The sequence below is a fragment of the Eptesicus fuscus genome, chromosome 14 (assembly GCF_027574615.1).
Source record: "Eptesicus fuscus isolate TK198812 chromosome 14, DD_ASM_mEF_20220401, whole genome shotgun sequence".
NCBI classification, from domain to species: Eukaryota; Metazoa; Chordata; class Mammalia; order Chiroptera; family Vespertilionidae; genus Eptesicus; species Eptesicus fuscus.
Window position 1 is genome coordinate 57,817,405 of NC_072486.1, and position 11,779 is coordinate 57,829,183.

At 35.3% G+C, this 11,779-nt stretch overlaps 1 protein-coding gene across 6 annotated transcripts in view; it reads right to left on the reverse strand.

Moving 5' to 3' along the window:
- Positions 1–11,649, reverse strand: part of AGBL3 (AGBL carboxypeptidase 3) — a 61,740-nt gene extending 50,091 nt beyond the window's left edge. For 2 of the 6 annotated variants that reach the window (XR_008558133.1, XM_028159059.2), the window contains exons 1-4: positions 11,351–11,649; positions 9,885–9,988; positions 8,637–8,691; positions 5,952–6,137 (exon numbers count right to left, since the gene is read on the reverse strand). Coding sequence is in view for 5 of the 6 variants with exons in the window: in XM_028159059.2 (XP_028014860.1) it covers positions 5,952–6,137; positions 8,637–8,691; positions 9,885–9,944 (301 nt within the window). In the remaining variant the exon portion in view is untranslated. Of the gene's footprint in view, positions 1–3,086; positions 3,140–5,951; positions 6,138–8,636; positions 8,692–9,884; positions 9,989–11,350 lie in introns of all 6 variants that reach the window. The other 4 variants (XM_054726457.1, XM_028159055.2, XM_028159062.2 and 1 more) reach the window with 3 other exon arrangements.
- Between the last annotated feature and the right edge of the window lie 130 nt (positions 11,650–11,779).

Genomic DNA, 11,779 nt, shown 5'->3' on the forward strand with positions numbered 1-11,779 from the left:
ATGACAAAAAAAAACCTGTATGGTGGTATGAGATTCACTAAAGACCCCAATTTTCCAGGCTTCCCTGTGGCTAGGAGTAACCACATAATATTAAAGGAGATGTAAAAAGATTACTGGTGAAATTTTTTGGGAAAGCTGTTTTCCTCATAAAAAGAGCAGAATCAGTTGGCATGTACATGTTACCCTTTGTTTTTCTTCTTCCTCTTAACAAGATCTCTTATAAAATATGTTTTGAATTTTGATGAAGTCCAACTTATCAATTTTTAATTTTATTATGTTTTTGGTGTCAATTCTAAGAACTTGCTTAGCTTTTGATTGAAAATATTTTCTCTTATTTTAAAGTTTTATAATTTTATGCGACATTTAAGTCTGTGATCCAGTTTGAATTAATTTTTCTTATAAAGCACTGGACTTAAATTGAAGTTCATTTTTTCTTTTTCTTTTTTTGCCCTATGGATGTCTAACATTTGATGAAAATGCTAACTTTTCTCCAATGAATTGCTTTTGCATCTTTGCAAAAAATCAGTTGGACATATTTGTGTGGTTCTGTTTCTGGGTTCTCTTCTTCCACTGATCTATGCATATCTCTCCATCAATACGACAGGGCCTTGACAATACTACAGCTACATAAAAGGCCTTGAAATCACATAGGCCGATTCCTCCAATTTTATGCTTCTTTTCAAAATTGTTTTAGTTACTCTCAGTTCCTTCACTTTTCCATATAAATTTTAGGACAATCTTCTCTACATCTACAAAAAAAATCTTGATAGAAATTGCCTAGAACCTATCCATTTGGGGAGAACTGACACCTTTACTAAATTGAGTTTTTCAATCCATGAACATGGTACATTTCTTGATTTATTCAAATATTCTTTGATTTATTTTATTAGCATTATATAGTTTTAAGCATACAAGTATTATTTAAAATGTTTAAGTGATTAAAATGATAATGTCCTATATTGTAGTAGGGGTTTGGACTATACAGATGTATGCATTTCCTAAAATTCATTGACTGGTACACTTAGATTCATGCATTTCATTGAATGTAAAATTTACCTAAAAACATAATAATAAAACAAGATTAAATTCTAGCTAATAATACACATGCTAAAACATTTAAAGTTGGACTATAAGGATGTCTGCAGCTTACTTTGAAATAAAAATTAAGATGGTCTGATGGATATAGAGAGGGATAGATAGTTGGCTACATATGTGATCAAGAAATATGGCAAATAATCTATAACAATAAAAGCATAATATGTTAATTAGACTGGATGTCCTTCCGGACAAGTTTCCGGACGAAGCCAGGGCTGCAAGGGAAGCCTGAGTCCCAGGTGCCTGCCGGCGGCCAGAGGGAAGCCCGGGTCCTGGGTGCCAGAGGGAAGCCTGTGCCATTAGCTGGGGGAAGGAAGGCCTACTTTTGCACGAATTTCGTGCATCGGGCCTCTAGTTAATAGTAAGAATCTAGCTGGTGAGTGTGGGTGTTCCTGTACAATCCTTTCAAATTCTCTCTCTATTTAAACTTTTTCATAATAAAATATTAGGAAACAAGAAGTTAAATACAGAATAAGGTTAAAAAAAAACCACCTAAATGAATCAGATATATAAAAAAATTATAAATTAATGAATAAAAAAACTGCACAACAGAACTAATATAATTAAAAATTGATTCTTTCACAAAATTAACAAGATAATTACATCCCACCAACATATTCAGGGGAGGGGAAAATAAGAATGTACAAATACTTAACAAAAATATGACAACAGAGGGGGAAAATCCCAGAAAGTCAAAGGATATTATAACAATTACAAGAAAATACTTTGACCAAATCTTTGTAAACGAATGAAAAGTTCTGCATAAAAGCATTATTTTTCTAGGAAAATACAAATAATCAAAACTGGCCCTGAAATAAATAGAACATCTAAACAGAACTAACAAAGAGAAGTTTTACAATAAAAATATTCTCTGTATGTCTAAAATAACAATAACAAACATGTCCAGACTGTTTTAGGCGAATTCTACCAAACTTTGAAAAAACAGTTAATTACAGTATTATTCAAACTGTTCTAGGAGAAATTCTTTTACAAGGAAGGAAGAATTCTGAATAATATTTATACTAAAATCTAAAAAGGTACAAAAGCTAGAAAAATATAAATTATCTTACTTATGAGTATTAAAGTAAAATCATATATAAAATATTAGCAAACGACTTTAGCAACACACAAAATAATACACAATGATAACAGCAGTTCATTCCATGGCCAGATGGCTCAGTTGGTTGGAGCACTGTCCAATGCATCAAATGGTCAGGGCACATGGCAACATACCTAGGTTACCGGCTCGATCGCTGGTTGGGACATATTAGGGAGACAGCCAATGGATGTTTCTCTTTCTCTCTGTCTTTCTCCCTCACTCTTCTCCCCCTCTCTCTCATCCCTTTCCCTCTTCCTCTCCCTTCCTCTCTCTCTAAAATTAATGAAAACATCCTCCAGTGAGGGATAAAATACATATATTTTAATGTATCATAATGAGAACCTTATGACACTCTCTTTGTAAATATTGAAAGGCATTTAATAAAATTTAGTAATTATTTCTGGGTAAATTTTCTTAATAATAAAGGATAAATGGATACTTCCTTAATAAAATCAAAAGCAAATTTAATTCAAACCATGAGCCAATATTTTGCTTAGAGGGAAAACACTAAAAGCATTCCCATGAAAATGAGGAACAAGATGAATATAAAACTTTAAATGTTTTTTTTTTAAATACCAGTCAATGCATTCAGTCAAGAAAAAGAAGTATGATATACAAACTGGAAACAAGGAGATTTAATTACATTTCTACTTGATGATGTAATTGTATAAAAGCACATATACAATAACTTAAAAACTAGAAATAAGAGTTGGGTGGTTTCAAAATTAAACTTTCCTCTACAAAACAAGTTAGAAAATAATATGCAATAAAGATTTTATTTAAAGCAACAAAATAAAATACCTAACAATAAAACTTAGAAAAAGTGCAAGAAAAAAATTTAAAATTATACTAAGGAAGATAAAGGAAAACTAGGGTAAATTATGAAACATACCTTGTTCTTGGTTAGGAAGATGCAATATTGTAAAGATGTCGCTCTTGCTTAATCTACAAATGTAATGTGATCACAATAAAGTTACCAGGATTAATTTTGGGACAACTAGGAAAGCTTATTTTAAATTTCATATAGAAATATGTACAATAAGGCCAAATATAATAAGCCAAGAATTTGGTAAACTTTTTAAAAGAATAAAAGGAATGATGGGGAACTAAGTTTGCCACCTAACAAAATGTATAGTTTTAAAAATATACCATTAAAGGTTTTGAGCCACCATATGAGTAGACAGGTTAGTGGAATAGAATATAATTCAAAATTAGGACTAGGAATTGAATATGTAATAATTGTGGCATTGCCAATCAGTAGAGAAAAAATTATTTAATAATTTTGTTGGAATAACAGGGTAGATAGATAACAGAACCGGATTGGGAGCTCACTTCTTGCATTGAAATGATTCCTGATGTTAAAAAATTTTAATCACAAAAAATACAACTTGAAATGTGCTAACAGAAACATGAGATTTTCAAAATCCAGAAGACAGAAAAATGATAGACAAAATGATTACATAAAAATTAAATTTTTCTGCATGAGAAAAAGGCAAATGACAAACTGAGAAAAAGTATGCAACATACATAACATTAAGCTAATCTCATGAATATATAGAGAGCATTTAGAGATCAAGAAGAAAACAAAAAATTCAACCAACAACAAAATGGCAAAGAATTTTATCAGTTTACATAAAAAGTCAATAAATATATCTGTTGGTCATTTGTGTCTTCTTTGAAAAGACATCCATTCAAGTCCTTAGTCCATTTTTTAAATTTGGTTATGAGTTTGCTATTGAGTTGTAGAAATTCCTTATATATTTTAGAGATTAACTCATCAGAAATATAGTTTGCAAATAATTTTCCTAATCCATAGGTTGCCTTTTCACTGTATTATTTTCTTGGTTGTGCAGAAGCTTTTTGTTGTCCCACTTGTTTAGTTTTGCTTTTGTTACCTGTGCTTTTGGTGTCATATCCGTGATATCATTGCCAAGAACAATGTTATGAAGCTTTCCCCCTATGTTTTCTTGTAGGAGTTTTACAGTTTCAGGTCTTATGTTTAAGTCTTTAATACACTTCGAGTTTGAGTTTCTTTGTATGGTGTAAGACAAAGGTCCAATTTCATATTTTGCATGTGGATATTAAATTTTCTCAACACTTGTTGAAGAGACTATCCTTTCCCCATTGTGTATTCTTGACAGTCTTATCAAAGATCAGTTGAACGTATATACATGGATTTATTTTTGGGCTCTCTATTCTGTTGATTGGTCTGTATGTCTGTCTTGATACTAGTACCATACTGTTTTGATTACTGTGGTTGTGTAATATATTTTGAAATCAGAAAGTGTCATGACTTCAGCTTTGCTCTTCTTTCTCAAGATTGATTTGGCTGTTTGCAAGCTTTTGTGGTTCCATATAAATTTTACAGTTGTTTTTCTATTCCTATGAAAAAGTGCCATTGAGATTTTGATAGGGACTGCACTGTCAACATCACTGATACTCAGGGAAATGTAAGTCAACACCACAGTGAGATATCATCTCACACATGTTAGGATGGCTATTTATTTATTAAACATTTTATTTTATTTTTTTAATCCTCACCCGAGGATATCTTTCCATTGATTTTTTTAGCGTGGAAGAGAGAGGGAAAGACAGAAATATCAGATGTGAGAGAAACACATCCATTGGTTGCCTCTTGCACAAGCTTGACGAGGGCCCGGGTCAGGGAGGAGCCTGCAACCGTGGTACGTGTCCTTGATCGGAATCAAACCTGGGACCCTTTGGTCCACAGGCCGACTCTGTATCCACTGAAGCAAACCAGCTAGGGCTAGATGGCTATTTAAAAATACAATAAAATAAGTGTTGGCAAGGATATGAACAAATTGGATTGAATTGAAATGTAAATATAAATGCACACCAGTTTTCAAAGACTCCATATAAAAAAAGAACATAAAATATTTAGGATATATTTGGGTTAAATAAAAAATAGTTTTGAAATCAATTGCACTTGTTTCTTTTTAATCTTTTTAAATATGGCTACTAGAAAATTTAAAATTACATATAAGTGGTGGGCAAAGTAGGCTTACAGTTCATTATTTATTAATTACGAGGCCCGGTGCACTACATTCGTGCACTGTAGGTGAGGGGTATTCCTCAGCCTGGCCTGCGCCCTCTCGCAGCCCAAGATCCCTCGGCTTAGGCCTGCTCCCACCACTGCTGCTGTGCTCACCAGCCGTGAGCCTGGTTCCTGCGTTGAGTGTCTGCCCCCTGGTGGTCAGTGCATGTCATAGCGACCAGTTGTTCTGCCATTCGGATTTGCATATTAGCCTTTTATTATATAGGACTAGAGGCCTGGTGCATGAATTCGTGCATGGGTGGGGTCCCTCAGCCTGGCCAGTGATCGAGGCTTATTGGGGAGCTGGCCGGCCAGGGGGAGGGGCTGTGGGTGGTTGGCTGGCCGGCCCTGCCCCGATTGGGGTGGTGCGGCCCAATCAGGGGTGGGGCTGGCCAGGGGTCAGGGGGAGCTGATCGGGCCCAGAGCAGGCCGGTTGGCAGCCGCAGTGCAGTCAGTCATAGCAACAGGTCGAGCTCCCAGACAGTGGAACTCCCACCTGGGGGGACAATTTGTATACTAGCTTTTTATTATATAGGATTGTATTATTTTCCATAGAAACCTACTTTTTCCCACCCCCGTATGGCTCATATTATACTTCTGTTGGAATGACTATTCTAACACTGTGAGTCTTCTCATTAAAATTAAGGTTGGCAAAGTAAATTTACTAATATGTTTAAATCCCCAAAACTGCTAAGAACCTACCAATATGCTGGACTTTTTCATCAATGACCTCACAGTGGTACGGCCACCGTGTTGGGCTCAGTTCACCAGAAGAAGAGACACCATATAAATCTCGTGGCTCACGAAGACGTGGCACCCATCTCCCTAGCTGGTATTCCAATAGTATCTGTGTAGTCCGGGGGAAAAATGGGTCAGTGATGGAGTCAGCTGGGAAAAGATTCAAACATAATTATGAGTGTTAAGAAGCAAAACTCCAATTGCTATAATTTTTAAAATTGATTCTAGAAAGAGAGAGAAGAAGGAAGGGAGGGAGGGAGGAAGAGAGGAAGAGGAAAGGAGACGGAGAGGGAGAGAAAATAACATTGATTTGTTGATCCACTTATTGTTGCGTTCATTGATTGATTCTTGTATGTGCCCTGACTGGGGATTGAACCCAGAACCTTAGTGTATCAGGATGATGCTCTAACCAACTGAGCTACTCAACCAGGGCAAATCCCTATAATTTTTTAATATATTCTTTTTTTCCCTCTCTAACACCATTAATTTGTGAATATCTGTAGATACAATTATAAATATCTTATAATTCATGGCATTTAAAAAATAAAAGTACTAAAGAAATTTTTAACAACTGATCTTCACGATAGCTAAAGAAAAGTTGTTGATATCAAATACTATAAATTATACCAAATTGTCACTGCCACTCCAAAAACATTTTTGATTTTGATAGGGATTGCATTTGTTTTTTGCAGCTTTTTTCTTTTTTTAGCAAACTGTTTAGTGTTGAATCTTCTTAAACTTAATCACACTGAGGCAACTATTTGTCTAATAGGTTAAATACACCCACCGACCATAGTTCCTCACCACCTACTGGAACTATATTCTCTAAGGCTGTTATAGTGAACTTGCAGTTAAAACTTTTTCAGTTTTCATTCTAGGGCTACTGTGTGACACAACCCCAGGAACATAATTCACACAGAGTAAGATGGGGTTGTCACAAGTAGACAGTGAGGAGGCTCTCTCTCTGTTTCAATTGGATAACTGGGGCCTCAACTTGATGTTGATAATCACCCTTCCTTAAGATCATGTCCCTTGTCTTTTATGATGGTACACTTCCTGGTTCTCTCTCTACCTTTTACATACTTGGTTCCATTTGTCCCACTGACTCCTCTTGCTTTTCCACCTCTGAAACGTGGCTTTTAACCTAGATTTAGTTCTGGGTTATTTCTGTGTAATAGCAGATAACTGGACTAGGAGTCAGACACACTGAGTTCTGTTCTACCACTTTGTTTCTACATGATTTTGGTTGGCCAATGCAGCCTCTCTGAACATAAATCTTACTACTTGTAAATTAGAAATATTATCTTCCATTGCTACTTCTCAAGATTGTTATATAGATCCATTTATTCAACAGACAGTTATTAAGCATCTAGTATTCTATTATGTGAGTAGATCACATTTTGTCTAATTTACAATATGATTCAAAAATGGCAAGGCAACTATTTATGAATTAGGAAATAAAATTAGATTCATAACTCATATGATTTGTAAATGTAAATTTTAGAGAAATGAAATACCAAAATTCAAACAAGTACAAAAAAGTATTTGAAGAAAACTTTGATAATTATATTGATGATTTTAGAGTAGGGGCCTTTGTAGCTTAAACAGATATATAAAAAAAGAGCCACAAACAAATAATGATAAACAACATTAAAATAATCCCAAACAATGAAAGCAATGTAAACAAAGTTAACAAGGATTACTATGAAAGAGCAATTCATAACACAAGGGAATATACATAGACAAGCATATGAAACAATTCTCAATTTCTTAGCAACCAAGGAAATGTTAGTTAAAACAGTGAATTTCCTCCTTTTTACCAACAGACTTTTAAACATTTTAAAAAGAAAAAGAAGGGCGGCAGGAAGTCCACAAAATAGTACTACAATTTTTTTAGCAAACTATTTACTGTTGAGTGTTCTTAAACTTCTTAAACTTAGTCACAAATTTTCTATGACTATGGGTATAGATATGTGTACAAATGCAAGAAAAAATTCTAGAAGGGTAAACACCAAACTGAGAATAGTGATTATCTCAAAAGTGAATATTTGCTTTAGGATGGCAGTGAAAAAGTCAATAATAAAAATAATAAAGGCCTTATCTTCAATTTCAAAATATCTGTGATAGATATATGAATATTTGGAAAAAATATTTTAATGTGTATTTGAAAGCACAACTCTAAATGTATAAATTCTAAAAAATCAAGTATACATCAAGATGCCCACATGCACATGTAAATTTGCTAATGAATGACTTTAAAGAAACTCTATATAGGCATACTTCATTTAAATAAAGATGCAGTTCCAAAACATTGTGTCCATTATAACTCCAGTTATACTGTAAATGCATTTGAAAATTGGTTTTTTAAAGAAATGTCAAGGTAAATTCTTGTATTAAGTTCTTTATAAACTACTGACCATTTTCATTTAGTTTCATTAAAATCAGGTTTACCTAAAACAAATCTTAAAAGTTTTAACTCCAAAAGATTCTTATAAAAGTGAATACATTTCTCTCTCCTTATCCAATAACAGAATAATAATTCCCTATATTATTCAAGCTGACTTTTTTTCTAGTTTCCTCATCTTATTATTTTTCTTCCACTCATATAATATCATAAAGAGAAGGGAGAATATATGGATAAATTCAAACCTGTTAAAAGTGCACATTGGTGGAGATCTTCAAATTTCATGAAGGTATCCTCATCCTAAAACAAGAGAGTTTAAAAACATTTCTCTTTTAAAAACCAACAGCTTACAAAGCCAGAAAATTTTTACAACTTGTTTGTACTTAGAATTAAGTGTATGTGTTTAATCTTTAATGAAAAAAAGTAAAGGATTATTATAGGCTACTGGTCTCAAAGCACACACTTTGAGACCAGTAGCCTTAAAGTTTTCATCTTTCATTCCTCTTCTTCCACAGGGTAAGGTCGTATTAATAATTGTAGGGAAGAAATAAAAGTTTAAAGATTCTTGGTAAGCTTAGCAAAACAATCTAAATTAAGAATAAGTAACAAAAAAAGAAAAGAAACCCAGCCCTGGCCTGTGTGGCTTAGTTCGTTGGGCATCATCCCATGCATCAAAAGATTGTGGGCTCAATTCCAGGTCAGGGCACATGCCTGGGTTGTAGGCTCGATTCTCCTGTAGGGGGTGTGCAGGAGGGAGCCGATCCATGTTCCACTCTCACATGGATGCTTCTCTTTCTCTCTCCCTCTCCCTTCCTCTAGCTCTAAACATTAATAAAAGTATTATTTTTTAAAAAGAAAATAAATGCAGAAGGCCATAGACTTAAAGCGTTAAACATCATTTTGGGGAGCTTATTTGGGGACCTTAACTTATATACATGATAATTTATACTTTACTAAAGTGTGATGAAAACATCTCACAAATATTATTAGAACCAGACAAAATGTTTTTAAATACTGCATTTTGTTTTTTTCCCCTTTTTCTTCCTCCATGTCCTTTCCTTTGTTACATCAGAGCCACACTAAACCTATTACGGAGCTACAGAGTAGGTTTAAAACACAGAAGGTTCCAATATATGATACATATTATGATGAATACAGTAGACTCAGTACATATAAGAAAGTGGACAGGGAGTATAAAAACCCCTAATAATGATTTAATATACATATTTTAGTAAAATTCAGAAGAATCTTATCCAAATTTTTTTTCTCAGAAAAAGACAACCAATATACTAATAGGTTCTCTTTCTAGATGGGGCATAATGTACACAGTAATATCTTGGCTTTCAATCAAATTACTTCCCAACTTCAATGACAAGTGATTTAAACATCCAAGTGATTCTTATACTCAATTGGTTTTATAATACTTTTACTGGGAATCTACATAACACAAGTTTTATCTCAAAGTAAATAAGATAGAGTTGAGGAAAACATACTGATTCATCTTCATCACTGATTGATCTATCTGAATAGTCTTCTTCTGAATCTTCTGACATCTCTTCAGTATTTGGCTTGGTATTTCTTCTTTTTAGTAGGTGGGCTGTAAATGTAAGACAATTTCTAAGGACTTTACCAACAGTTTTTAAATGAAAGTGTTCATTACACTGTATGAGTATCCAAAATATATTCTATTGTATTTAATTGACAACAGGCTTCTTTTTATTAAAGTGTATGTGTTTAATCTTTAATGAAAAACAGTATAAATACTACTAAATATCCAATATTCTATTGTATTTAATTGACAACAGGCTTCTTTTAAAAACTAATTTATTAGGACACAGGTAAATAAACCTTCAGTTTCAAAGATCTGAAGAAATTTTTCATTTCTATGAGAAAGAGACCAAATCACAATAAAAGACAAATCAAGTAAATAATTTAATTAAAAAAGAATTTATAGGGTACACAGACAAATCATTGACACCCTGTATTTACAATTAAATACCAGAGAGCAACAGCAAGTTCAGAATAATCCGGAGACATTAAAAAGATCATGAATCTTTTTAATTATAGTTACTTATTCAGGCAGTGAAATGTAGCAATAGAGAAATTTTATTTTCTACTTAATTTTCAATTGACCAGCAGTTCAAATGCCTACAACAGACTCTTTATATTTTGGTTTCTATTCCGTAGATACTGTCTCTGTTCTAATATTCAATTATATTTGTCTTAACTGAAATCTCAATAGCTATCAGAAGGTTGTACTGGCGATGACCATTACCCCTGCTATGCAAGTATCCTCCCATTACTGAGACAGTGAAATAATATAAGTTCCTTGTCAAGGTTCTTTGTTGTTGTTGTTGTTTTTAGACCAAAGGAATTTACCAATTCCCAGTCTGTTTGTTTAAGCTCCGCTCTACAAACAGTGTGTTTTGGAACAAGACTACATAGAAGAAAACTCCAAGCTCCACAGCAAATTACTACTAAATGCAACAGAGAAGTCTGCTTATTAAGACCTGCAACACGAAGAGGCTGAAGTTTCAGCCCGGGGATCACCACGATTCCCAATTTGGGAAACAGGATTGGCACAAATCTTATTCCATTTCCTTACGTGAGCATAGGAGGCAACCCAATGTAAGACAGGGCAAGGGTCTTACTGTCTGGGTGGTTCCTACTAAATGCTCCTCTTGCTAACTGTTAAAATGTGGGTACCACATTTTGCACATGTAGGTGTAACCTGATGAGCCTGACTGGAGCCCAACCCGATAAGCTGACCCAGTTGCAAAGAAGAAACGAACACGTGATTCACCAAATAGAGTATATAAGCAAGAGCTAAGCCTGCCTTCAGGGGGACAGAGCTTTGGAAGTGAGTTCCCTTTACTTGCTACAACCACCTCTCCTTCTTCAACACAACACCCCAAGCAGCCAGTCCCTTGAGCAGGGGAACAGTTACCATTGTGCTCACCTGCTACAGGGTAAAACCTGAGCTTCGGAAGAGACACACTGGCTGCCTAATGGGCACTCCGCGCGCCTTTCTTCCCCGGCTGAAGCAGAAGAGGCAAAACCCGGCGCCCCCACGCCCAGCCGCGCCAGGTCTGCGGGCAGGCACGGTGACTTCCTCGGCGGGAAGGACGATTCAGCCACAATTCCGGTGGGCCCAGGGGTCCTCCCACGCTCACTTCTGGAAACGGCGGGGCGGGGAGGAGCTCATTCTTCCCCGGCGGGTGTGTCCACGTGTGCTCGCTTCCCGCAGGGGGCGCCGCGCCTGAGATCTCCTTTCCTTCGGAACCGCGCGTCACCGTCCCGCCTCAGTCGGCCCCTCCTGCCCGCCCCCGCGGGTAACAGCCCAATGTAATCCTGGTCCAGTTTAGCGGCTCTAGCCACGCCCTTCACC